General features: G+C 39.9%; 1 protein-coding gene across 1 annotated transcript; it reads left to right on the top strand.

Moving 5' to 3' along the window:
- Window positions 1–3,374: 3,374 nt before the first annotated feature.
- On the top strand, window positions 3,375–19,117 carry LOC149281095 (ATR-interacting protein-like). Its single transcript, XM_089499776.1, has 13 exons — window positions 3,375–3,759; window positions 4,068–4,138; window positions 5,053–5,223; window positions 5,908–6,014; window positions 6,679–6,803; window positions 7,093–7,173; window positions 9,779–9,893; window positions 10,740–11,393; window positions 11,694–11,836; window positions 12,322–12,413; window positions 17,547–17,633; window positions 18,182–18,431; window positions 19,050–19,117. Exons 1-13 carry the CDS (start codon window positions 3,375–3,377, stop codon window positions 19,115–19,117), a joined length of 2,349 nt encoding a protein of 782 aa, XP_089355902.1.
- The last annotated feature ends 7,884 nt before the right edge of the window (window positions 19,118–27,001 follow it).

Here is a 27,001-nt window from a genome sequence, read left to right as displayed (position 1 = left end):
TGTTTGATAGTGACGTATACCTGGAGCTATAAATGTATACCCAAAGTACAACTTGTGTAAAAAAAAAATACCAAAAAAATACTAACACAAAGTGTGGCAAAGGCTGGTGGTAGAATCTCATGCATGGAAAGGGTTAAAATACTAGCATTTGAAATACCTTGGGGTGTCTAGTTTTCAAAAATATATGGTTTGATGGGGTAAATTGAATTAGCCGGCTTCAAAGATAGTCCTATTAGGACATGGGGGCAGAATGACCAGATGTAAAAGTTCCAAGTTAAAAAATGTGAACTTCCTAAATGTGGCGTTTTACCTCCCAAACAACCCGACAAACCCATGCATGGGGGGTATGACTGTACTCGGGAGATGTTGCTGAACACATATTGGGGTGTTGTTTGAAAGTGATGTATACCAGGAGCTGTAAATCCATACCTGAAGAGCAATTTTAGCGATAAAAAACACAAAATAAATTACTACCACAAAGTTTGACAAAGACTGGTGGTAGAATTAGTGCATGGAAAGAGTTAAAATTCTAGCATTTGAAATACCTTGGGGTGTCTAGTTTTCAAAAATATATGATTTGATGGGGTAAATTGCGTTGGCCGGCTTCAAAGACACCCGAAATGGCACATGGGGGGAAGAATTACCAGATTTGGAAAAAATGGTTTTGAAATAGCAAAACGCTACTTGTACTTAATGCTCCATAACGTGCAGAAAAAAGCAAAAAAACATAAAAACATTGGGTATTTCTAAACTCAGGACAAATAGTAGAATATATTTAGTAGGTTTTTTTCATTAGCTTTTTTGGATGAGTAAAAGATTTTTGGGGTAAAAGTCAGAAAATGTGGGGTTTTTTTTTTTACATTTTTCATCATATATTTTATTATTTTTTTTTATGGGAAATTAGATAATATGATTAAAACAATGGTATCTGAAGAAAGCCCTTCTTGTCCTGAAAAAAACAACATATAATTTGTGTGGGTTCACTAAGTGAGTGAAGAGAAAATTACATCTAAACACGAACACCGCAAAAGTGTTAACCCTCGGTCCCAATGGTACAAAAGGTAAAACACAGCCTGGTCCTTAAGGGGTTAAATATGGAAAAGGGGAGCCACAATTTAAACATAAGTGAAAAATCACACAAAAAAAGGACCCCTTCCAGTCATTATGGCATGTAAAGCCCCCAACTCGGAAAGGGTTAAAGAGAAAAGCCTTACAGTTAAAAGCAGCAGCTCTCTTTTGTTTATTTACCCTGCAATATGTTGCCTACAATGCAACATCATTACCCCCGAAAAAAACTACTATCAGGCTAGGTTTCCACTTGGTTTTTTTTTTTGCTAAAAACGCTGCGGCCAGATGTTAGCTGTTCTTCAATAGGAAATCTCACAATGCCATATCCACTTGGCCTTTTTTTGTTTGGCGTTTTTTCAGTCCTCTTTGGCGTTTTTCTGCTTTTTTGGGCTCTGTGGCAGTTTTTCAAAATCGCAGCATGTTGACACTCTGGCGTTTTTTGCAAGGAAATCTTGGCGTTTTTCTCCAATAGAAGTCTATGGGAGAGAAAAAACGCCATGAAAAAGCCATGTGGGTTTATTGCCTTGGAGTTTTTTATGGCGTTTTTTCCACAGTTACAATGCAGAGGATGGACCCAGTATCTGTGTGTCCTACGAGAAATAGGCTGGAAACAAACAGTTTCACACAAAAAAAAAGTTCATATTGAATTCTACACCATTTGGAACAAACATGCCATTACAAACAAACATACGCGACACATCAACTGGATCCTGCGTGCCAAAAGCAACAGCAAACAATTTGCACCATCATTTGGGGCCAATCTTCCTAGAGGAGCAGACATTCGGAATAAAGCAGGCCTTACAAACCACAGAAAAGAGACAAAAGGGTCCGCCGGGGCGTTTAAGTAGAACTCTACCAAGGAAATGACATCAGGAGGGGGCAGATACTTGCCATTTATCCTAATCCCTTTTAGCTGGGTGAAACTTCTAACTTGTAAAGGCTGGAAAAACTGCCTAAGGTCAAAAAAAGCAATTTCCACAGAAAGGCTAAAACGCCAGAAAAAACTCCAGAAAAAAACGCCAAAACGCAGGAGAATGCAGTGGCAGTTTTCTTGGCGTTTTTCATCAAGAAAAAAAACGCAGGACAAAAACCCAAGTGGAAACCTAGCCTCAGTCAAACATATATTGGGTAGGCGGTTTTACATCACCGCACAATACAGCGGCGCTATAAAAATAAAGTAATATTAGTAATATAAAGTAATATGACTATTTCTGGGGCTCTGTTACTACACTGACGCATTGCTGCAGTTATTTCCAGGTATCTGCTTTCAAAATACCCTCACGAACCCTACCTTCTCTCTCTTTATTTTCCCATTTATGTTTCTTCTTACTTAATGTGCGTTCACCGGTTTGTTGTTTTTTTTGCTCTTATTCTTTAACCTTGAGTAAGTTACGCATCTCCTACGCTTGGATACCTGCGGAAAGATAATGGATGCGGATATAAGGTGGGCAGGAATATAATGCGTTCACATTGAATTGACAGCAGAGTATTTGGGGACACCGTCCACATCCAGTATTATGATGTCTATACCGTGTGCTTTAGGTATGACTGGTTTCCTGGGTGTCAATACGTAGCGGTACCCGGCTACACCAGTCAGCAAATCACAGCCTCGTCAACAGTTCACCAGCGGGCTAACCAAATACGCGAGGGCCTTTTGGCGCCAAACCACGCCCCTTTTCGGCTAGCGGTACAACGTCTCCCAGGCGCCTGCGCGCTTACGCCTTGGCGCATGCGTCCTGCCTCACAAGGCGAGCATCCCGGAAGAGGCTCTGTATGGGTGTAAAACCGGCTTTAATAAGGTTTTCCTATGGTAGTCGCTAAACTGCGTTATATTACCTATTAACGTAAAGTGTATCGGTCACTAGAAGCTCAAAATAAAGTAATATATATACACATACGTATATAATTGCAATGGTCTATCTGCCGTACCTGTGCAAGAACCTGTTCGTAGGAACCTGTTCGTGCTTCGGTCCGTCATCTGCAATTTAGAAGGTGTGTTTTACCCACTGAAATGCAGTATAATTGAAGACTTTGTTACGAGTAATGAAATGTTTTGTATATGACTGTAAATAGTCTTGTCTGGTTTCTAGTCAATCTGCATGTGATTAGCATTGACATGCCTGTCACCTTAATCCAATGCTGAATTTGTTATGCAATAAATGGGGTGCAAGGGAAATCATCACTAAACTTACCTCTCATGGTAGTTTTGTGATTTGCTACATTTAACTTTTTCATTTTATGTCATTTAGCACTTTAATGACGTTATTTTTTATTTTTATTTTTTTAGGATTCTCTGCCTGTGGATCATGTCAGCAAACCCCCTGTTTTCCAATAAGAAAAGGGACAACTCGGCATTGTATGGCACTGGGCGTCTGCACTCTAACTTACCTCCGTTTCCACCCCAAGGCCATCCAAGCAATGACAGAAACGGGTATCCTCCACCAAAACGTTCCAGAACTGCACCTGTCCCCGAGTCCAAAGCCATGGCTGACCCATTCTGTGACAACGAAGATTTTACAGCCGATGATCTCGAGGAGATTGACATTCTGGCCTCGCAAGCATATACACCAGATGGAGGTGTGGCAGATGTCCATTTAAATCACATCCAAAGCAAGGAGCTAACAAAAAAGCACACAACTTCTGTGGGAAACACAAGCACTGGACCACTGAGGCAAAGAAGAAACGTCCTAGGTAAGGCCATTGTATGCATACGTTAGGATGAGCTTCTGCTAACTTCTTTAGCGCCAGATAGATGTGCTCAACTCAGCTTTACGTAATGAAACATAAAGTTGATGTGAGTATAAATTGATAATGATGATCAAATGGGACTTATTTTGTAGAGTATTAGAACAAAGTAATAATGAAGGCATGCATTCTACCTTAGCTACAGTGCTGGATTAGGAAATGCTATACAATGTACTTGTGTATCATGCTTAACTTGTTCCGTGTTTCACATGCACCGACCTAAAGAATGTAAATATAAAACAATCTATTTATAGATGCTATTGAAGACAAGGATGCGCTTGGAATTGGGGTTTTGCAGGCAGAATATGAGGATCTGAAGAGAAAAGTATGTATTCTTTCACGTGTTGGTGGACAGTGGGTCTTTATTTATTTATTTTTTTTCCTCAATCATAGCTTTTATTAAAAAAAAAATAGTTTACATAGTTTACTTGAATTAACATTTACTAGTCAAACTTTTTTCCTATGGGGTCATCTTATATATAAGGCTTTTTCTTTTATTTTTCCTAAATTAATATTCAGATTTTGGGGGGGGTCGTCTTGTAATCGAGCAAATACGGTACTTTGTAAGCAGGGCTGGTGCAAATATTCTGATCACCCTAGACAAACATACACATACTAACATTCCCAAACAGACACATTCCCACACACACTCTAACATAGCGGAAGATACTCCCCACACGCACACACCCACCCAGGTACTCACACAAACACATGCTAACATACACAAATACACATATTCACAAACTAAAATACCCACACGCACTAATATACGGACACTTTCACTAGCGTACCCAAAGACACATGTTTACATACTAACATACACACACACTTCTACTAGGATTCCCAGACACCCGTACTAACGTATGCAAAGACATACTAAAATACACAAACACACACTCTAACATACCCAGACAGACACATGTTCTCATACCCAGACAGGCACACAGGCATACCCAGACACACACACTAACATGATCAGACAGGCAGACACAAATGTTTTTTTGGGGGAGTCTAACTACTTCTGACACCCAACCATTGTTGTTAGACTCATCTCTCACCTTGCTGTCTGATACATGCTTCCTGACGTTATTATGTTCTGTCTGTCTTGTCACTTTCTCTTTCTATTCCCAACTGTCTCAATTTTAGCCTTCAATCTCTGCTTTTTACATATATGTGCATTTGTTATATAATTCAATCTAGTTGACTGATTTAACTTCTTTTTTTTCCCTATGTCTATAGTTGAAGGAACTCGAAGACCAAATTATTATTAAGAATGGTGAGATTAAGGTGTTACGAGATGCTTTGCGTCAAAGTGAGTCTCACCTGGAACAACAGAAAATGTCCCAACTATTACAGGAAAAAGAGAAAGCACAGATCCACAGTGAGAAGGAGAAGGAGCTATTGAAGAAGGTATTTCATCTTTATACATGCTCGAGTATCGGATCAGTGTTAGCATATTTAATAAGGTTATTGTACTTAATATACTTACCACCTCATATGTAGTTATTTACTAAAGTTTAATGTTATCTCCAGAAATCAGGTGGATACAGAACAATGGCTTTACAAAAAAAAAAAAAAAGCAAATAAACCTTTGGGTTTATTGTGCTAAGGATAGGTCTTGCAATATAATAAATAATCATACATTTTGTGTACCCTCTAGATTGTAAGCTCGTTTGAGCAGGGTCCTCCTCACTTGTCTCTGTAAGTCAATTTATGTTGCATACTACTTGTTGTGTCCTGTCCACCCATTGTACAGTGCTATGGAATTAGATTTTTTTATAATCGTTATCTGTTTCATTATACTTTTTTTGAGTTTTGGATTTTATTTGTTTGTTTGACCAAAAGAAATTCCTTTGATAGCGACACTCAAAGCCAGAGTAGCGTTTGGTCACGTATTTTTGATGGGGACAATACACTGTGATCTGTGAAAATGTTGTGCGTGTTATCCATAGTACAGATGGGACAGGGCTTTTTTTAGTGTTACTTGCTAGCGAATCTCATAGCCTGTGAATTTCATGTTTTTATCATTCAGCTAAGAGGGCTTTTTTGATACTTTAGTTATAAAATTATTTTCACGGCTACCGCTTCCTGCAGATGCAATCTCTGAAGTCAGAGCTGGAGTTCAAAGATGCTGAAATGAATGAATTAAAAACCAAAATTCAGAACACTGAGCGAAACAGGATTTCTATCACAGCCCTTAGGTAAGTTTCTGCCTGTGCATTTTGTTTAACAAATGTTTAAGGACACATTGTGATAAAAAGCATAGAAACAGACTCAAAAGTATGCATGTAGCTTGACTTGTACAATGTAACTAACTAATTATATCCAAAGGGGTTTCAGTGATGGTATCACTTAAGGCACAGCAAAATGTCACTTGCTGTACCTAATATAACATTGTAACGATAGTATGTGGATGGGGTGGTAAACATTGCTAGGAATGAAATAACATAGTAATTCCTGCGTGGTCAGGACAGCGAATATATTTTTAATGTACCAGTGTCGGTTTTGCCAAACTAGGTTGTCAACTGCTTGAAACGTATAGTTTGGGGCAAATGAGAATCGTGCATTAATATAATCTAATGGCTAAGTATCATTTACTCAAAATCACTACTCCGTTAATATATGACTGAATAAAATATTTTTAATCCAGTGTCTAAGTGCTGCTACTTATGGTTATAATGTTTTTTTATCCTTTAAGACCAATTCTAATTGGAGATGTAGTTACCCAAAAAGTTCTCCAACTGCTAACTTGAATACAGTTGCTGTAATGGTTTCATAACTGTTCTATAGCGATGTTTTATTAACCGTTCCGTCTGCATGAATCAGGTTGACTTTAAATTTATATTTGATTTTGAATTTTTCCAGCCCAAAGAAAAGTCCACCCAGAGCTATAAAAGCAGAGTCATTTTATTCACCACAGATGGGGAGAAGCAACTTCCCCACAAAGGAATCTTTTTCTGCAGATATGAACTTCAAGCCAGCCAAGTCCGGTGAGATAGTATTATAGCTCTGATTATATTGTTTACTTTTTATTTCATATTGTCCTGCCAAAATCAACTACCTTATTTGAAAAAGATATATATTAACACTTTAAAACCATGATAAAACCAGATAAGTAAATATAATTTTTCTTTTATTACGTAATGTTTTCAGACAGCTGCATATTAGCCATTTGTATGAAATCCAGTTCAGTTATCTTACTTTAGTTTTAAAAAAAAACAAAAAAAAAACCATTGTCTTTATTCTTTCTGAAAACCCTCTAATGATGTTTTATTGCAGAGAATGAGATATCTCAAAACAAAGTTGGGCAAATAAAAAGCCTTTCCTGCTCATATCGTATTCTAACGAAAAACAACCAAGGTGAGACGCTGTTCTCCGAGTTATAACTTTGTATGCCACTGGATGGATATTTAGATTGTAAATTTCTTCAATAAACAACTTTATTCCATTCAAAAGAATATGGACTGCCTACAATATTGAGGATGCTGCCAAACTAAAGGCTCTCTCCTCCGGCGATACCACATGCAGAACATTTCTTAACCAAAATTGTAGAAGGGGGAATAATCATGGCATTAGGGCAATACATAGAATTAATATCTTAGAGCTTCTTGATCCACGGAGAAATCCAAATGCCTTTTGGAGTCAAGAAGTACTGTAGTTTGGGGTAGCCGTATTAGTCCAGTGTATAAGAATGCAAAAAAACAGAATGTTGCAGAATCTTGTAATACCTTTTTTATTGGACTAACAGTATTTAAAATAATAGACGAGCTTTCGGGAGTCCTCCCTTTATCAAGTCAAAAGCATTTCTGACCAAGCAAGTGAAAAACACAGTTTAAAACTGACCAGTACATGTTCTGATACAGGGTTAAAACAGGGGTTAAAACAACACGGTAGAGAATTTGCAGACAAAAAACTAAGAGGGTCGTAAATAGTGGCATATGCTGCACAGATAAGGCTAGAGGGTGAGCAGGGGTGAGCGTGTAGGAGAGAGAGAAGAAGAGAGAGAAAAAAAAAAAGCACAGGTTATAGGAAGTTTTGATAGTGTGCTAAGAAGCTCAAATCCACATTAAGTCCTCTGTTTTTACAATCATAAAAATGTATCATTTTGGCTTCAAATGTCTTTCTTTCTTGGGTGTTTTTGAAATGACCTCTCAGTGTTTTGATTTTAAGGTCATGTATGGAGTGACCGGTTTGGGTAAAGTGGCGCCCAACTGGAGTGCAAAGGTTTTCTTCATCATGATGGTTGATGGAGTTTCTGTGCAGATTCATCCTTTTATTGAGTTGCTGGCAGGTTTCACCGATGTAACACCCTATAGTACATTTGGTGCATTGAATCATGTATACAACATTTTGTGAAGTGCATGAGTATGATCCTTTAATATTGTATGTCTTGTTGTTGTGGGTGGCTGTGTTGCTGGTACAGATGTGTTGTTTGCATCTGGCTTTGTTGCATGGTTTGCTTCCATTATCTGTGTGTGTTGTTTCAGTATGTAGTTTGCTACTCACCAGCTTTTGTTTGAGATTAGCTGGTTGTCTGAAGGCCAAGATGGGGGGTTCAGGGAAAATTTCTTTTAACACCACATCCTCTGCTAGCATTGGCTGCAGATCCTTGATGATGTTTCGGATTTCTTCTAGGGCAGGATTGTATGTGGCTACTAGAGGTATGCGTGAGGATGTTTGTTTGTCTGTGTATTGCAACAGGTGTTCACGTGGTGTTTGTAGAGCAGAGTTAATTTTCTTATTGATGATCCTAGGTTTGTATCCCTTTTGTTTGAGTGTCTCAGACAGTGTTTTTAGATGCATGTCTCTATCATTAGTGTTGGAGCAGATGCGGTGGTACCTGGTGGCTTGGCTATGGATGATGCCTTGCTTTGTGTGGGATGGATGGAAGCTGGATTTGTGCAGGTAGTTGGATCGGTCTGTAGGTTTTCTGTATAGGGATGTATGTACTGTGTCCTTGTTTATTGTGACAGTTGTATCCAAGAAGTTTACACTTTCTGTGGAGAAGTCCATTTTGAGTTTGATAGATGGGTGAAATCTATTAAATGCGTTATGGAACTCTCTGAGGTTTTCTTTTCCGTCCGTCCAGACAATGAAAATATCATCAATGTAGCGATAATATTTGTAGGGTTTGTGAAGTTGTGTTTCCAAGAATCGTTGTTCCAGGTCAGCCAAGAAGGAATTTTTCCCCCTGGTGGCAGAATTTCGAAGTAGCTTAATTAGGGTTTTTTTGCCGCCTTTTGGATGAAGAGTAGGAAGGTTAGGTAGAAGGGTTGAACTTGATGGACTTAGTACATGAGGTTGAAAAAAGACCTATGTAGCTATGTAAGCAGTAGAATATTCCTGCTGATTATTTTTACTACATTGAATCAGAATTACACTCATACGCATTATCTACATAATCTTTCCATGGTTGTCCTATGTCCCCTGTGGAAAAGGAAGGCCGGTCTCAATATGCTCTCTAACACAGCCTGTGCAGTGTGTTTTGCATCGCTATGAAAACTTGGAGGGGGTCAGTAATCCCTCATGGAGGCAACTAAAGTCCCAAAGTCACGTTGTATGTAAAATGGTCTTACTATACGTAACGTAGTCAGTTTTACTCCGTTACATTTTCTACTTTATCATACGTAAAAATAAAACATGAAATAGCAACTGTAAAGGTGATGGTTTCTGACACTTTAATGTCGATGGAAAGATCTGTCACTCCCAGAAGCACAGGAGATATTATAACATCTCCAGAACCTCTTCTTACCTCCTCCTGCTCTATCCTGGGAAGACGCAGCATCCCTCACTGATTGATTTTCTTTATAGCTCGTTGGAGAGTTCAAGTAAGAACTTACTGTTTCTTTTGGATCAATGTGACTAAATCTTTTTTCCATACCACCCCAGGGGCAAGCAATTGCATGCTGATTGTTATTAGATGTGTTGGTATACACAATATTTTGTGGCTTTTTTTCCCCCCTAGGCTCCGGTTTATTAAATGCTTTGATGCAGCAGCCACTGCACCCAGGATCGCTTGGCTTGTACCACCTTCTCAGCAATAACCTTGATGTTCCTGTGGGCTCATTGAAACATAGCAAGTAAGATTTTTTTTGTCATGTGTGTGTATATACACGTATTCACGCACACACAAAAAGAGTCCATTGTCGCCAACTGGTTTTATTTGGTCATTTTTTTTAAAAAGTAGTAAAATATTGTAATCGGTGTGTATGTATGTATGTATGTATATATATATATATATATATATATATATTTAATCTCTTTTGTAGAATCAATGCCAGAGTTAAATGAGTCATTAAGGGAAACGATGACCATACAAAGTATTATGATTTTTTTTCCAGTATGTACTAACAAACATTTGTTTTAATTTTATTAGTGAAAGTTATGTATTTTTAAGAACTACTGTGTAATTCAGAAATGCTGAAAAAACAGATTGTATGTGTAAGTATACATATGTAAAGAATAATAAAGCACCCCTCAAAAATATGCGCAGGCAGTAAAGGTCTGCTCAATGCGGTCGTCACCAAGGCCACTTCACAAAAGTAAAAAAAAATAGGGCTGATATATTTATTTTTGTAATATGGCACTGACAAAGACCTTAATGGTACAGATATAAAATATTATTGTGTTAGTGTTACATAGTAAATCATTTAATATTGTATTTATATTCCATGTGGCACCATAACCCTATTATTTACAGGACATTTTTTTTAAAGAATTTGTAAAATTAGCTTTGGATTCTAACAGCAGTTCGAAGCAAAAATCACTCTGTGATTGGCCAAATAGTTACTCTTTGTTGTCAGTTGTTCTGTTTTCATTTGACTTTACTATACATTATATCTACATTTGTTTATTATTTGTATCTCTCTGTCTTCTAGTGTGGTTCCCATTTTCCTTGCTCATTGATAGCTAATGTTCTGTCTCAGAACCCCAGGTACATCTGGTTCCAGTGTCCTGTCTCCCACTCGATGTTCAACTTTAAATGAAGCTCAGCGCTTGGCTGTCACCGGGCTCAATGCCATAGCCGTTGGTGAAGATTACGCATTTAAAAGAGAAGGACAAAACTCTACAGGATTTTTGCATCTGAATAAGATGAGTCAGCTTCCAGGAGCTGTGCACTTACTGCCTCTAGTGAAGTATCACATAACTGCCTACTGCCAGGCTCTGCAGACCATTGAGAAATCTGGAGGAGGACCTTCTGAAACTCAGTCCAAGGCTTCTAGCGTAGAACGCAATTTTGCTTCTGGCGCTGAGGACGTGCTGTCAACTGTGATCGAGCCTGCTGTTACCTCTCTTGAGATTCTCTATCACTTGGTATGTTATAGTATTGCTGTAGTTCGAACTTTACTGCAGAGTACAAAGCCCCAGGAAGGGCCACCTTCTGAAGCAGAACAGGAGCCTGACGGATTGAATCATTCCATGCTGGAAAGTCCTGAGCATGGACCACATTCTTTATTTAAAATACTAACGTTTCTCCTATGCACTACTACTGTGACATGCCAGAGACACGTTGTCAGAAACCAGATCCTCAAAGTGTTTGTGAAGCTGGCAGAGAATTCCCCAAAAGACCTTTTGTACAGGTTGGTGAATATTTAATGGATTCTTGTGCCTTCGGGTGAAATTATCCCTTTGGATAGACTGGGCACAATGAAACATGGCTGCATTTTGTAAGTCAGATTGTATCCCTTAAAAAGCTACTTGCACAAACATAAAGTGAGTTTCAATACATATATTGCTAATTTAAACATGTAACCTCCTTTGCAAAGGATAATTTAATGTATAGAACTGTGAAATGTAGACTCTGGGAAAATGGGTAGATTCACTTTAAGAAAGTGTATCTTGTTCGTTAAATGGATTTAGTGTTTTTTTTTCTCCAAAAGGTTTCACAGTTTGTTTCGCAGTTCTGCCTTCCATCAGTGTCTGGCCCCAGAGTCTCCCGCAGCAGTGGTCCTCATGACCGTGAGACTTCTGGCTCTTCTGTCCGACCAAGAAAAGCTATCTGTTCTGTTGTGTTCCTGCTCAGGTAAATTACTTTCTACTATGAGGTGAGATGTGAGGATAAATGTCACCATTTTTAGCACAGGTGTCAATAAGAATTCTCAAACCTCCAACTTTTAGTTAGTTTTGTTGATAAGTTACCATTAGCACGGGTCTTGCAGAAGTAATTGTTTTCCAGTTGATGTTTGTGGGCTAGATACATGGAAGATGATGGCTCCGATATGCATTATCTAGATTCCTGACTGTATTTCATCAGTCTTACAAATGATTTCCAAGATGATTAAACAGACTCTTGATTTAATACTACATCATCATCGGATTTTGAGAGTTTCTGTTGACTAGTAGAAACGTAGATGGCAGGTTACCATTTGGTCCATCTGTTTTGCCAATTTTCCCTCATGTAAAGACTCAATAAGTAAATCTCGTGAGCAGTGTTCTTAACTGATAAACACCAGTCAGCCATATTTTTTCACTTTAAATAGTATTGTCTATTTTTCTGTCCCATTGCAGAAACCTGTCTCCTGCACACAATTTATACATATGTGGTTTCAAGACCTGACAATACTGCATCCGAATCACTATGGCTTCAGCTGGAACACGAGGTATATGACACAGAGCATGCAGGATATAGCCATGTTAATTACTTAGTCACGTACAATGGTAAGCGTTTGAGTTCCAAATAGATTGAGGATTTTTTAAATCTTAGTCCTGTAATAAGTGTTGGGTGTCATTTTTAGTAGCAGTTCTGGTGCAGAGGTAGAAAAGTGGCCTTGTCACCATAGAAAAATGTTTGTTTATTCCATTTACTGTTGTAGTGATAAGATCACTTTTTAAACTTTACACCAGAATTGGTAATTATAACCAATCTTAGACGTGTCATGTTCTAGTAATTTTAGAAGAGTTTATTTAAAACGCTCAGATTTTTCCTGGTTTACGTTCCTTTTAGGGGCACGTCACTTTGTGAAAGAGCGTCATAGAAACATACAATGGCAGATAAAAGTCATTCGGCACATCAGCGCGTTTTCTTTTTTTCTGATGTAAAGATTCAAGTATTAATCGATCCCAGGTCTTGTGTTAGATTCAGGATCGCCATATGCCTATCCTGTGTAGACTATATAACAAAAGTATGTGGACAGCTGACCCTAACACGAAGGTGAGCTTGTTGGGCATCCAATTCCAAAACCATAGCCATTTAATTTAGAGTTGCTCCTCCTTTGTAGCTATAACAGCCTCAACTATTCTGGAATGGCTTTCCATGAGATTTTAGAGCGTACCTGTAGGAATTTGTGTCCATTCACCTAAAAGAGTATTTGTGAGGTCAGGCACTGATGTTGGAAGAGAAGGTTTGGCTCGAAATCTGGATTCCAATTTATCCGGCTCTGTGCCGGCCACTCAAGTTCACCCACACAAACTCGTCAAACCATGTCTATAGGGTCCTTGCTTTGTGCACATGTGTCATGATGGAACAGGAAAGGGCCTTCCTCAAACCAGTGCCGCAAAGTTGGAAGGTTTAAGAAATTACCCTCTTACAAGGTTTGTTCTTAAGGGAATGTGTGATGAATAAAGCACAACAACAGGTTATAAAACATTTGATAATACAAAACAACAGGGACTAAAACAACAAAGCAGTTCTTACAAGTCCTTCTCCGTGGGCCTTCACCCTTGAGCAGCCTCTGTCCATTGAAAACATTCTCCAGGACACCATTTTGTGCAGCTTCTCTCTGAGTCAGACCCAGAATACTTCTGCTTGCTGCACTGTCCTCGCCAATAGCCCCTAAGGTGTTATCCCAGAGGCCCTTGTGCCTCACTCAACCCCAGAGAGTTCCAGCAAACCTGCATAACCCACTTATGGAGGAGACTGTCTATGTGAAAATACAACACCCATTGTTTGAAATGTTTGATAACCTGGAGAGGTGGGAAGTTTCTCATGAGAGTCTAAGAATCCCATCTCTGCTGAAGCCCTGGATTTCAAAGCCTTTGTAGTCTATTACTATTCAAATTACCTTACATTGTGAAACCAGATTGAGATATCATGTACACACATATAGACGCTTTATAACTGTACTAGTTATACAGTGAAGGAAAAAAAATATTTGATCCCCTGCTGATTTTGTACGTTTGCCCTCTGACAAAGACATGATCAGTCTAAAAATTTTAATGATTTGCATTTTGCTCAGTGAAATAAGTATTTGACCCCTTTGCAAAACATGACTTAAAACTTGGTGGCAAAACCCTTGTTGGCAATCACGGAAGCCAGAAGTTTCTTGTAGTTGGCCACCAGGTTTGCACACGTCTCAGGAGGGATTTTGTCCCACTCCTCTTTGCAGATCCTCTCCAAGTCATTAAGGTTTTGTGGCTGACGTTTGGCAACTCCAACCTTTAGCTCCCTCCACAGATTTTCTATGGGATTAAGGTATGGAGACTGGCTAGGCCACTCCAGGACCTTAATGTGCTTCTTGAGCCACTCCTTTGTTGCCTTGGCCATGTGTTTTGGGTCACTGTCATGCTGGAATACCCATCCACGACCCATTTTCAATGCCCTGGCTGAGGGGAGAAGGTTCTCACCCAAGATTTGACGGTACATGGCCCCATCCATCGTCCCTTTGATGCGGTGAAGTTGTCCTCTCACCTTAGCAGAAAAACACCCCCAAAGCATAATGTTTCTCCTTCCATGTTTGACGGTGGGGATGGTGTTCTTGGGGTCATAAGCAGCATTCCTCCTCCTTCTCGATTTTGGTCTCATCTGACCACAACACCTTTCCCTGTTATCCTCTGAATCATTCAGATATTAATTAGCAAACTTCAGACGGACCTGTACATGTGCTTACTTGAGCTGGGGGACCTTGCGGGCGTTGCAGGATTTCAGTCCTTCACAGCGTAGTGTGTTACCAATTGTTTTCTTGGTGACTATGGTATCAACTGCTCATCATTGACAAGATCCTGTGGTTCTGGGCTGATTCCTCACCATTCTCATGATCATTGAAACTCCACGAGGTGAGATCTTTCATTAGGGAAGATTGACAGTTATATTGTGTTTCTTCCATTTGCAAATAATCGCACGAGCTGTTGTAACCTTCTCACCAAGCTGCTTGGCGATTGTCTTGCAGCCCATTCTAGCCTTGTGTAGGTCTACAATCTTGTCCCTGACATCCTTGGACAGCTCTGTTGTCTTTAAGAGAGTGCTCCTAATCTCCTCTTGTTACCTGTATAGCCAGACATCTTGCTGATTGATAGGGGATCAAATACTTATTTCACTGAATAAAATGCAAATCAATTTATAACTTATTTGAAATGTGTTATTCTGGATTGTTTGTTGTTGTTCTGTCTCTCACTGTTCAAATAAACCTACCATTAAAAATATAGACTGATCATGTCTTTGTCAGTGGGCAAACGTACAAAATCAGTAGGGGATCAAATAATTTTTTCCTTCACTGTATTTGTTAAAATGTAGGCATTACCCTTCATTTTCTTCCAAAGCCTAAAAGTTTCTTACAATTGTCTAAAATGTCTTTGTATAAGGCAGCATTAGCAAACCTTACATTATACACTGTGCATTCTGGTGTGTTTCCACTGCTCCAGAGTCCAGTGCTGGTGTCCTTATACCACTCCAGCCATCATGCGGCTTTGCGCATAGTGATCTTTGGCTTGTGTACAGCTGTATTTGGCCATGGAAACCCATTTCATGAAGCTCCTGAAGCACAGTGCTTTTCCTGATATTGCTTCCAGAGGCAGTTTGGAACTTTGAGCTGCTGTAACTCCTAGTAGCTTCTACTTCACAGTAATTCCTTTTACATTGGACCCGGGCAGATCCATCAGGTGACAGGTTTCACAGACTGATGGGTGGAGAAGGTGGCCTCCGATGACAATGTCACGTTTAAAGTCAGTGAGCTCTTCAGTGTGACCCAATCTACTGCCAATGTTTGTCTATGGAGATGGCTTCCTAAGTGCTTGTTTTTATACCCCTGTTTTTAATGTGTGTGGCTGCATCACCTCAACTCAGTAGTTAGGAGGGGTGTCCACATACTTTGCTTAAGTTTTAATTCCATATCCTTTACTACTTCTGCTGGGAGAATGTTCCTATTATCTGTCACCCTCTTAGTAAAGCAAAACCACCTTTCATTTCATGTAAACATCTAGCCCTCTAGTTATAGACTATGACCTCTTCTTCTCACACTTCTCCCTTCCTTCCTTCCTGTACCTTGTTAAATCAGTGGAAGTTGAACATCAGTGTGTTTTTTTGTTTTTTTTTCTTCAGCATTGAAACAGCACAAATGTTTTCAGAATTCTAAAGTTCTGTTGCAATGTAGCTAAAAATCCATTGAAAGCTGTATTTTAGCCTTAAGTTTCACTTACTGTAAAACTGATTGTTCATTCTCATGCAAATAAGCCAGCTTGCAGACTCTTGCATTCATGGAGGTAACCCAAAAGGTCTTTTTGTCGTCTAGCAATGTTTTTTTTTTTTTTTTTTAAGCAAAAGAGTTGCTTGAATGGAGTCATACCAAAGTTTTTTCATACTGTAACAGATGATGCAAATAAAACAAATGTACTGTGCACATTAACTCCTTTAAAGACCAATGACGTACCAGGCACGTCACGGGAAAACATACAGTTGACATGCCTGGCACGTCAAGGAACATTAAAGAAGAGACACCAATTACTTTCGAATTCATTTTGAATGAAGGTTCTATTTTTTATTTTGCTTTGCCCATCACTTTTGACTGCAGCAGTCACAATGTCTGAAACTTTAGATTCCTGGTCGAAATATCAATCCCTTCACACCCGGTAAACCGGTGAATCGGTTGGGTAGTTTCTGAGAACTATTTCATATGACGCTATGAGAAAATTCATTAGACCTACTGCCGAGCCCTGTGGATAAATTGTCGCAACAAAGAAGAGCATAGGCTAAAAAAAAATGAGCTCAGTGAATTCAAACGTGGTGCTGTGATAGGAAGCCACCTTTGCAATAATTCAGTTTGTGAAATTTCATCCCTGCTAGATATTCCATGGCTAACTGTAAGTGGTATTATTGGAAAGTTGAAGTGTTTAGTAGCATCAGTAACTTGGCCACAAAGAGGAAGACCATGCAAAGTCACAGATCCGGGTCACGGAGTGCTCTGGCGGTCTGCTGATTCCATGGCTGAGGAGTTCCGAACTTCCACTAGCATTAATATCAGCACAAAGACTGCGCTGGGAGCTTCATGGAATGGGTTTCCATGGCTCAGCAAGTCTGGGTTTGATGGATGTCAAGAGAACGTTACCTCCACTGAATTGGGTCAACTGTAAAGTTTGGTGGAGGAGGGATAATAGTACCAACACGATCGAACAGGTCTTTTCATCCACCATAAGTGCCTCTACTGGATGAATGGGCAAACATTCACATGGAAACGCTCCAAAATCTTGTGGAAACCCTTCCCAGAAGAGTGTAAGCAGTTATAGCTGCAAAGGGGAGATCAACTACATACTAATGTCTATGTATATAGAATGCGATGTTGTAAAAGTCCCTGTTGGTGTAATGGTCAGGTGTCCCAATACCTTTGTCCATATAGTGTACGGTATATGTGGTAGGATTTACATGTACTGGAGGTGGTGACCAGGTGTGCGCTGTTGAAGAATAGGAGTCTATACACATAACTTGTGGAGTTCTGAAGGATATCTGATGATTTAGACTAGTTAGTTACATTGTCTTTACCTGCTTACATATGTTAACTATAAGTTGTATGATTTTATTTTTTTAGTTGGTGAGATTTCTTACAAAGCTATATTCCCAGGGTTGGAGCCCTCTTACTACAGAGTCTGGGGTAACGTGTCAGTGTAATCGGGAGGTAAGTATCTTATGAACTTGTGATTTTCCCCTAATATTAAATCAAGGAGATCTAGCTGATTGAGTGACATGATGCCTCATTCACTAAAGAAAATGTGGAAAAAAGGTCATCCATGTTGCTGGACACTCTAATTTAATATGTATCATTGTGTCAGTATCTGATAACAAATATATATGTTTGCTCTATATTACCTTAAAATGTAGACTGCTGTTGTGGAAAATTATTATTTAATCAAGAAAAAAAGTTAAGTCTAAGATTAAGGAAAATACACTGAAACACAAAAACTAGAGATATGGACCGTGCTGCTTCAAATAAGAGATGTTGAGTTAGAAACCTCTATAGTACTTTGGCAGTTCTTTCATATAGGTTAAGAAAAGCCACAAACGGAGGCGCACACAAAAGCAAGACCAATCAAACATCTTAAACAAGACGGAGAAAAATGGCCATGTTTTTTAAGGGACAATCTAGTGTCCCATGCAGCTTCGGCGCCAAAAAAAGCATATTAAGTACTTTAATATAAATTCTTTACTCTTATCTGTTTTACCCAGGTTGTAAGGGCTTTAGTTCTTACTCTGCACAAAGAATGGCTTTGTGTTCGCTGCTCTGCACTCCTCGCCCCAACTTCAGCCCACAGCAAAGCCGTGCAGTTTTTACGGGAAACTGTGCTACTTCTGCATAGTCTGTCCCAGAAGGACAAAAACTTCAGCGAGCATTGTCTGGAGGTTCTCCACCAGTACGACCAAGCCGTTTCAGGAGTTCGGACCATCTTCAAGAAGTTCAACTTCTTAAAAGAAATAGGTCTGTACCCTAACCTGTTTATTTTTTTGTGTTCGAAATAATAAATACAGAGATAATTCTGTATTTTGTATATTTCTCATATTAGGTTAATTCTAATTCAATATAAATTTTCCTGCAAGATGCTCCAAAAATATTCACACATCACCTGCAGCATTTTTGGACCTTCAGCCTCCTTTTATAAGATTATGTAGTACTCATAGTTCTACAAAACTGGTATTCCGCTGGCCTGTTAACATGGTTACATTTAACATCATGATATTTTAGAGCATTACATAAAACTATTCATAGAATTATTTTACTTTCTTTCTCGTATGCAAGAGCATAATAGGCATTTGCATTCTAATATTTGGCAACACCTTTGGGGACAGGTTTCCATGCTAGGCACTCATGCACAAAGGCAGCTGGCAACCCTCTCACCCCATACAGGAAACTATGGGGTTTATTTTTAACGCTTCAGTACAAAATGATTGATTGGTTATAAAGGCAGAACTTGGCGGCTGGGCAAAGCTAAGATCCCCACACATCCACTAGTTCAAAAATGGTGTTCTAGGAAATGGTTTGTTAATTTTAATGGAGGGGGGTCTGGCTTGCACATTGTGACAGCTGTCTTTCTTACAGAGTTTGCCCTAGATGAATTGTGTCCTCCTGAAATAGAGACAGAAGAGGAGTATATGGATTGCACATGATCTAGGCACAGTAGCTTCACAGTCTGGCCCTCCCTCACACATATGATAAAATGTTAGTCCTAGGAAGACTTTTCAGGACCACATCTGCTTTGAATGTGTTTGTAGATGAACCACTAAGGGATGATTTCATGGAATGAATACTGTATTTTTCAAAATATCGTAATAAATGTGTGCTTTAACAAAATAGTGATTGTGTTTAATTGTATAGACAGTGTTCTTTCTGTTGAAGATATTGCCAAAGAATGTTACGGGGACAGTTTACTTTCCCTGGCAGCCCCAATAAAGAAGAATGTATATTAAGATAATGCACTGATGTTACAGAGCCATAGCTCCCCTCATCCATCGTCTGAAGATTCTCTGCACTAATTGGCTGCTTGAATCAATGGGAGCACTTTCCATCCAAACGCACGGGGGTCCCCTATAGAGAAACTTCCGGAGATTTTGAAGCCATGGGGAAAAAAAAAATTTTGCCCAGGAAAACATGGAAATTTACAAATTTATAATTATTTTGTTACACTGGGAACATGAAATGGAGTGTATACAAAAGTATCAAGCTTGAAATAAAAATAAGAAACTAAATTAGCTTTATTGGAAATGGAACAAAAGGTGTGTATAAAGAACATTTTAGTTATACATGAGGACAGGTAACCCCCTCTTTCCCTCAAATGCAACAAAATAAATGAGGCCATCAACAAAAAAAAAAACTAAAGATCTCTATTCCTCCCACATGGATTGGACAGGGAGTGCAATCCCAATCGCCCAATCAGCACCTTCGCACCAATTACAAATGGAAAAGTTAAGTAACTTGCATTATTTGTGCCGGTTAGTCTTGGAAACATTGCATCTTCGTAAAGGTCTTCGTGTAAAATAGTAATTTTTTATCTTTGTAAAAGAAGATATTCTACACTTCATTTTCAGAAAGAAAAAAAAAAATGGCTTTGGAAACAAAAAAAACCTGAAAATAACTAGGAATCTAGCTTAGATTAGAAATCCATTGGCAGTTTTCTTCATTGAAGAGGTTGTGTTGCGACAACAATCAGAAACATCCATAAAATAGAACACAATTCCTTAATGAGACATAATTCCTTTAACTATTCTCTTTATTTACAAAAACATTTTTTCCTTAACGTAGTATAAAATCTCCCAAATCCCCAACATAGCATTAACATGTCTAGAAGTAAAGGTATAGGAAAAAGCCCCAAAACATTTAAGTGGTGTATATATCAACATTCAGCTCTTAAACAAACTTTCCAAATAACTTTTCATGGTTTACACGTTTGACATGCCTCCTTGTAGTAAGAAGACCATTATTCTCTTGTTCCCATGAATTCAACTACTACACAGAGGAGATTGTCTCCACATACACACCGCAACGGCCAAATCTTATCACACTGCTTCGGCTATATATTTCCTAGTCTATTGGCCAGCATAGTACATAAACTACACCCTCCGGTGACTTCCAAAAGCTTCATGTCCAGGAGCAGTTACATCGTATTATCTTTACTGGCTGTGTTTGGGTGTAGACAGCATCAATGACAGTTTTAATCTAATCCATGCAAGATTTATATTAAAGAACGCTAGCAGTTCTGCACTTTTATCACACTAGTGAAATATCTGATGGTAGGCATTGAGACGGTGGTTCAATTTTAAGGGCATCCCACAGTCAAGTTATCTGTACTAAAAAAAAAAAAGCAATTAGTTAACAGAACATTAGATAAAGAAGTAGCTAACAGCTTCTTGTTTTTAATCAATTGAAACTATTCTTAATGGTATCCGAAAAGGAATATGAGGAATCAGTTCGAAAGAGAGAACTAAATGTATGTATTTTATTATACATACAAATGTGCATACAGTATATGACCAAAAGTATTGAACACCTAACCATCACACCTATATGAGCTGGTTTGACATGCAATTCTACAACTGTTGGCATTGAGTTAAGTGGACTTGGCACCACTACAACAGCCTCTGGTCTTCTGGAATGGCTTTCCACAACATTTTGGAGTGTGTTTACAGTAGGCGCTATGCATTCTGGTAGGCAGCGTTCTGGCATCCGCCAAAACCCAGATTCATTAATGAGGCTTCCAGTCCAGAGGAAACCCGTACTATGAAGCTCCGGATGCACAGTGCGTGTGCCGTTACTGCTTTCAGAGGCACTTTCGAAATATGTGGTGAGCAATGCTACAGGGGACAGGAGATGTTTATGGGTTGCTCACCTAAGCACTCAGAGGGAGTGTGTGTGTGTGTGTGTGTGTGCGTGTGTTTTCCTAGATTTTAAAACCAGAGTCACTCATTACAAACATTGACAACAAATACAGATTGAAAATGACAATGCAAATGATTTTCTGGTGCTAACAAGAAGTGCACTCACCCAAGACAGGACACTTAGTTGTACGCTTTAAACTGGCTTTGATATGACGGTGGGAGACTGTCCATGTTTATGCCAGAGGCATATGCCGGTGTGCTTGGGAGTGGCTGGTAACCAACATTACTCACTACTGTGGGATAAACCACTGGAGCTGCAGCTGGTTGGGTTGTAACGTTGGTGATCTGAACCCTGGTAGCACCTGAAAAAGACAAATTCATCAGTAGTTAAGACTTGGAGTTTATGGCTATTGAACATTATTCTAAAAACTGGATATTAGGAGGACTAGAATTGACATTTATTTTATAAGGCCTTGTAAAAAAATCTTAACCTTGAAGATATTGTTCCACCTGCTCTGGATTTAACACCCCATATAAATGCAGAAGTATTTACTGGTCTTCTTTTCCAATGGCAGAGAGTTTTTGCGAAACTACCGGCTCTCTCCCCTCAGCAGTGTGGTTACTGTCTCTGGGTGGTCTATGTGCTCCCTGTCATTGTGGTTTGGCACAGCTCCTCAAGCCTCAAACATGTTTTTTTGTTTCATTTTATTCCATTTGCGTTTCAGGGGTGCTATGGGCTTTGATTGTATTATTATTATTATACTTTATTTATAAAGCACCAACAGATTCCGCAGTGCTGTACAAAGAAGAACATTTTTTACAGATGACAAGTACAATACAGCAATTGACATACAGAAACCAGAGGAATGAAGGGCCCTGTTCCGGCAGGAACTTACAATCTAGGCGGATAAGGGTTGAGAAACAGGAGGTGAGGACTGCGTGGTAGTGAATGATGGTAATGTAGGGTGAGATAAGGGTTGTAAGTGGGTGAGAGAGAAGTTTTGATGTTTATGTCAGTAGTAGGCTTCCCTGAAGAGAAAAGTTTTTTGGGGGGGTTTGAAGGGGGGTAGAGTTGGTGAGCACAGGGAAGGGAGTTCCAGAGGATTGGTGCTGCGCGAGAGAAGTCCTGTAGGCGGGCATGGGAAGAGGTGATGAGTGAAGATGCGAGGAGCAGGTCATTGTTGGATCTTAGAGGGTGGGCTGGAGTATATTTGCTGATGAGGGAGGATAGGGGTGGCATTAGGGAGAGCTTTGTAGGATAGAGTGAGTATTTTGAATGTCTGCTATGGATGGGGAGCCAGTGGAGGGACTAGAGTGGTATGGCGGATGCAGAGCGTCGGGTGAGATAGATTAGTCTGGCAGAGGCATTGAGGACAGACTGGAGGGGGGATAGTCGGGAGTGAGGGAGGCTGGTAAGCAGGTTGTTGCAGTAGTCTAGATGGGAGATTACAAGGGAGTGGATTAGTTGTTTTGCGGTGCTGGCAGTCGGGAATGGACGAATTTTGGAAATGTTGCGTAGTTGGTTGCGTAGCAGGATTTAGAGAGTGATTTGATGTGAGGGATAAAAGATAGGTTTGAGTCTAGGGTTACTCCGAAGCAGTGGACTTGTGGTGAAGGAGACATAGTGGTACCGTCAACAGTAATAGAAAGGTCAGATAGGGGAATTGAGTTAGCGGGAAGGATTAGAAGGAACTCTGTTTTAGACATATTTATTTGAGGTGGTGAGAGGCCATCCAGGAAGAGATGCCAGATAGGCAGCTGCTGATCTGAGAGAGGACAGATGCAGAGAGATAGATTTGTGTCGTCTGCATACAGGTGGTATTTGAAGCCAAAGCTGTCTAAGTTTTCCAAGTGAGTTATATACACTATGTCTGGTGTATTTGCTATTTGTATGGGTTTTCTGGTTAACTTGCAGCATGTCAGCCTGAAATGACCCTCCTCCTGATCCTTTACCTGAACAAAAAGGAAGCATTTCTTCTAAAGGGAAGCATTTAATTTGTGGCACAGCCTATGTCTGAGGAGTACAAAAAAAAAAGAGCTTGCTCTGCCTACATTAAAGCGGTTTCAGAATCCTCCAAAAAATAAATTCATAGTCTATGTCATGGCTAAAATGGCGTGGAACCGAAAAACATTTCAAGATGTCCAACAGTCTGTTCAGCCCTCACAATTAAATGCATTCCCAGTCGAATGTAAATATCAAGCATCGTCTGAAATCTCCTCTGATCAGGATTGGGATGATGATGATAGCTGTAAAATGATAGAAGGGGATAGTGTGACAGGGCCAGGTTAACTGGATTTACCCCGGACAGAGACAGACATTTTCATGGAACTCTGGGTCGGGTGGTCTGGGGGCAGTTTGCACAAAGTGTTTTGGAGGTCTTTGTTGGGGATTCGTGTGCGGTTTAGCCGGGTCATGGAACGCGTCTGTTTCTGATCCCATGGCCCGGTAATATTTTATAGGGTGTTTTTAAGTTATAGCCGGACTGAATGTGGCTGCAGCAATCATGTAGCCTGGCTGGAGCTCTTAATCGGCTTAATTGTAACCCTTTACCTCCTTGGAACCTGAATTTGGTGTTAGAAACGTTATGGCGTTCTTTTGTAGCTCCTTGAAGATACTTACCCAAAAGGCTTTGTCATGCAAAGTATCTTATTGTCAGATTGTAAGAACATTACCAGATTTTAGACCCAAAGTTTCTTCTTCTATCCATATCCATCAGGAGATTGTTCACCTTCTGTGTGAATTATGCTTCACCTTTGGAAGTAAAATTGAATTCCTTAGACCTGAGCTGTACCTGGAAAGGCCTGCTGTTTTCCACAGATCAGCTAGCATTTTCATCCTTTTTCATGGATCCTTGAAGAGACGTATAGGTTCTAAAGCTTCTATTTCTAGATGGATTTAAGATGCAATCAGACTGTGTAATGTATTAGAAGGTCTTCCTCCTCTGGTTTCTCTTACAGCTCATTCCACAAGAGCCATGGCTACTTCTTGGGCCGAAAAGGCATCAGTCTCTCCAGATCAGATCTGCAAAGCCGCCACCTGGTCAATTCTCCATACATTCTTAACCCCTTCAAGACCGGGACGTATCTGGTACTTCCTGGTCAAAGGTCACCGGCAGACCAGGACGTACCAGGTACGTCATCGATGATGCGCGATCCAGCATCGCTATGAACGCTGGGATTGCGAGGGGCGGCTGCTACTGACCGCTGGGTGTCCCCAACGATTCGTAGCAGCCACTCCCCCTCAATTCCGTGCACGTGATCGCTTTGAAGCGAATTGCAAGCACGGAATTTAAATATTGCGGTCCAGAAGGGATTAAAGCACTACAAGCTCAACATCTTGGCAGCTGCAGGTAGTGGTTATGCATTCAAACCAACCCTAGTTCTACGGCTTGCTACATCCCAAGCGTATGCTGCTGCCGCATAAAACCTACGTTTTCTTACCGGAAATTTCATTTCCCCCGACTCTAAGCGGGCAGCACTTGATTCCCTCCCTTAATGCAAATACAATGCAAAAACTTTATTAACAATGTGAGATCGCCATAAAGCTTTAATCATGACCTATTCAAGCATCCATTTGAGAGTTTTTGTTTATAATGGGCTTCAAGCCATTTCAGAAAGTGTTTCGGATTTTACCGGTGAAAGGTGACACATTAAACAAATTCAGTGTGTTTGTGCGTAGAAATCCGTCACCAAATGAAATATTGGAGTCCTGGTTTTACCAGAGAGAACGACGACAGTTCCTCTCGTTGTTTTTCACAAAAGTTCAAAAGTAAAAAAAAATATTCTGCTTCTGAATCCTACACATTTACATGCATCAACATTAAAACATTATTATTCAATAACATTTTTAAAAGTTCTTATTAACAAGGACTGGTGTTGTGATATAGTGCTTTTGTCCAGGACATTCTATTTCTATAAGGCATATTAATATTGATACCAAAGTAAGTGTTCCATCTCACAATAAAACCTGGAAGGGTCCAGTATTAGGTATATGATACTTACGTTGAGTCTGAGGGCAAAACTGGAAAGAAAAACAGAAGCATTTGCACACGCAAGCAACGATCGATGCAATTATACCCAAGATGACTGCAAGGCCCACTGCAATCACCAGGTAAAGGCTGTTGATGAATGAGAGGACAGGTGTTAGGTGGTGAAGAAGGCAGATGATCTGATACAAAGTCTGCCACCTCATTGCTTATTATTAGCCAACTGGCCCTACTTACAAATTGAGCCACTCACTTGAAGTGAACCAGTACTAGATGGCAAGATCGTGAACCAGAAAATTGCAGGGGGTGTGGGGGGCTTTTGGAATTGGAAATTATGTCACAGTGAGATGGATGGCATTGCTACTGCAAGTAAGCAGACAATGCAAGGTGTCGGGAAAGGCAAGCAGGGTGCTGGGTTTTATAGCTATGTTTCTATGAAATTCCCTTCCATCAAATAATGAAACACAATTAGCTTGTGGTTAGTTAATAGGACTGAACATGTATCCAGATCACATTTATGTTCTATTTATGTGATTATTAATTATAGGACAGTGTTAAAGAACCTGATCAATGAAAGGATTCTCTTCGTACAACCCCTGTCCATGCGATAAACTGTTGGTAAACTTACTTGTTCATTACACACAATGGTTGTGTTTGATCCAACGGATTTATAAGCGGCACATTACAGTATCTGTTCAGACAAGTCCCGCTGCAAGTGGACAATATGCATGTCTGTCGCGAGTGGAACCGGAAATCAGAGCCAAAGTATGGTAAGCAGTCGTCAGCCAGCACTAAAACACAAGCAGAAAATTAAATTCTAAATCTCCCAAATTAAATTGTGCGTACGGATAACTAACATGCAATATACCATTTTGATGTATACACTGGAAAATAACAAGGAAGCCAAATTATGTTTCTAATGGTGCATTTGAGAGGTTGAACTGGCCTACAAACATAGAATTTGATGGCAGAGAAGAACCACTTCGGCTCATCTAGCCTGCCCATAAGTGAAGAACTTAAAAAGAGTCTCCGGCTATTATATGCACTTTAATGCATATGATAGCTGTGCGACCCCTTTAAACTTATCCATTATCTCCCCCCCAGCTAAATGTACCTGACGTCATTTACTTATCCTCCACTCAGCTCCCCTACGCACATTGATTTCAAGAGAATCACTTTCCGGTCACCGACTGACTGCTTCAGGCAGCCAATTAGTGGCAAGAAATGTTGGATCATGGAGGAAGAGGGCAGCTGCTGCAGCAAGGCTGCAACTTCTTGGTCAGGTAAGTGTTTTATTTTGAAGGGATTTATACTAAAGTACTCTCAGATGGACTATAAATTGTCCCTCCAATCAGTCCTTGGTTTCGTCCTTGATTCAGCAAAGCTTTATACCTATCCCACACATGTATATTTCCCTCACTGGATTAGCCTCTACCACCCTCTTATTAAAGTAACTTTGTAAAGAGAGTCTTCTCTTTGACATTCCTTTTTGGCGAAGCGTTGCTTCTTTGGGTCACCACGGGGAAACTACAGGTCATGGGAGTCTCCCACCCCCATCCACTTCCTCTCTAACAATGCCGTGAGTGGCTAGCTCCACCCAAGACAGCAGTGGGACCGCCCACCATCAGCAGGACCGCCCACCCAGTCTACAAGAGGGGCTCCGGGTAGTTCCCAGTTATGGGGTTGACATTAT

The sequence above is a fragment of the Sceloporus occidentalis genome, unplaced genomic scaffold (assembly GCF_023333645.1).
Source record: "Sceloporus occidentalis isolate IW3139 unplaced genomic scaffold, rSceOcc1.0.p SCAF_139, whole genome shotgun sequence".
In the NCBI taxonomy this organism is placed as follows: Eukaryota; Metazoa; Chordata; class Lepidosauria; order Squamata; family Phrynosomatidae; genus Sceloporus; species Sceloporus occidentalis.
Note: the sequence above shows the minus strand (reverse complement) of the source record. Positions and strands in the feature narration are given on the sequence as shown.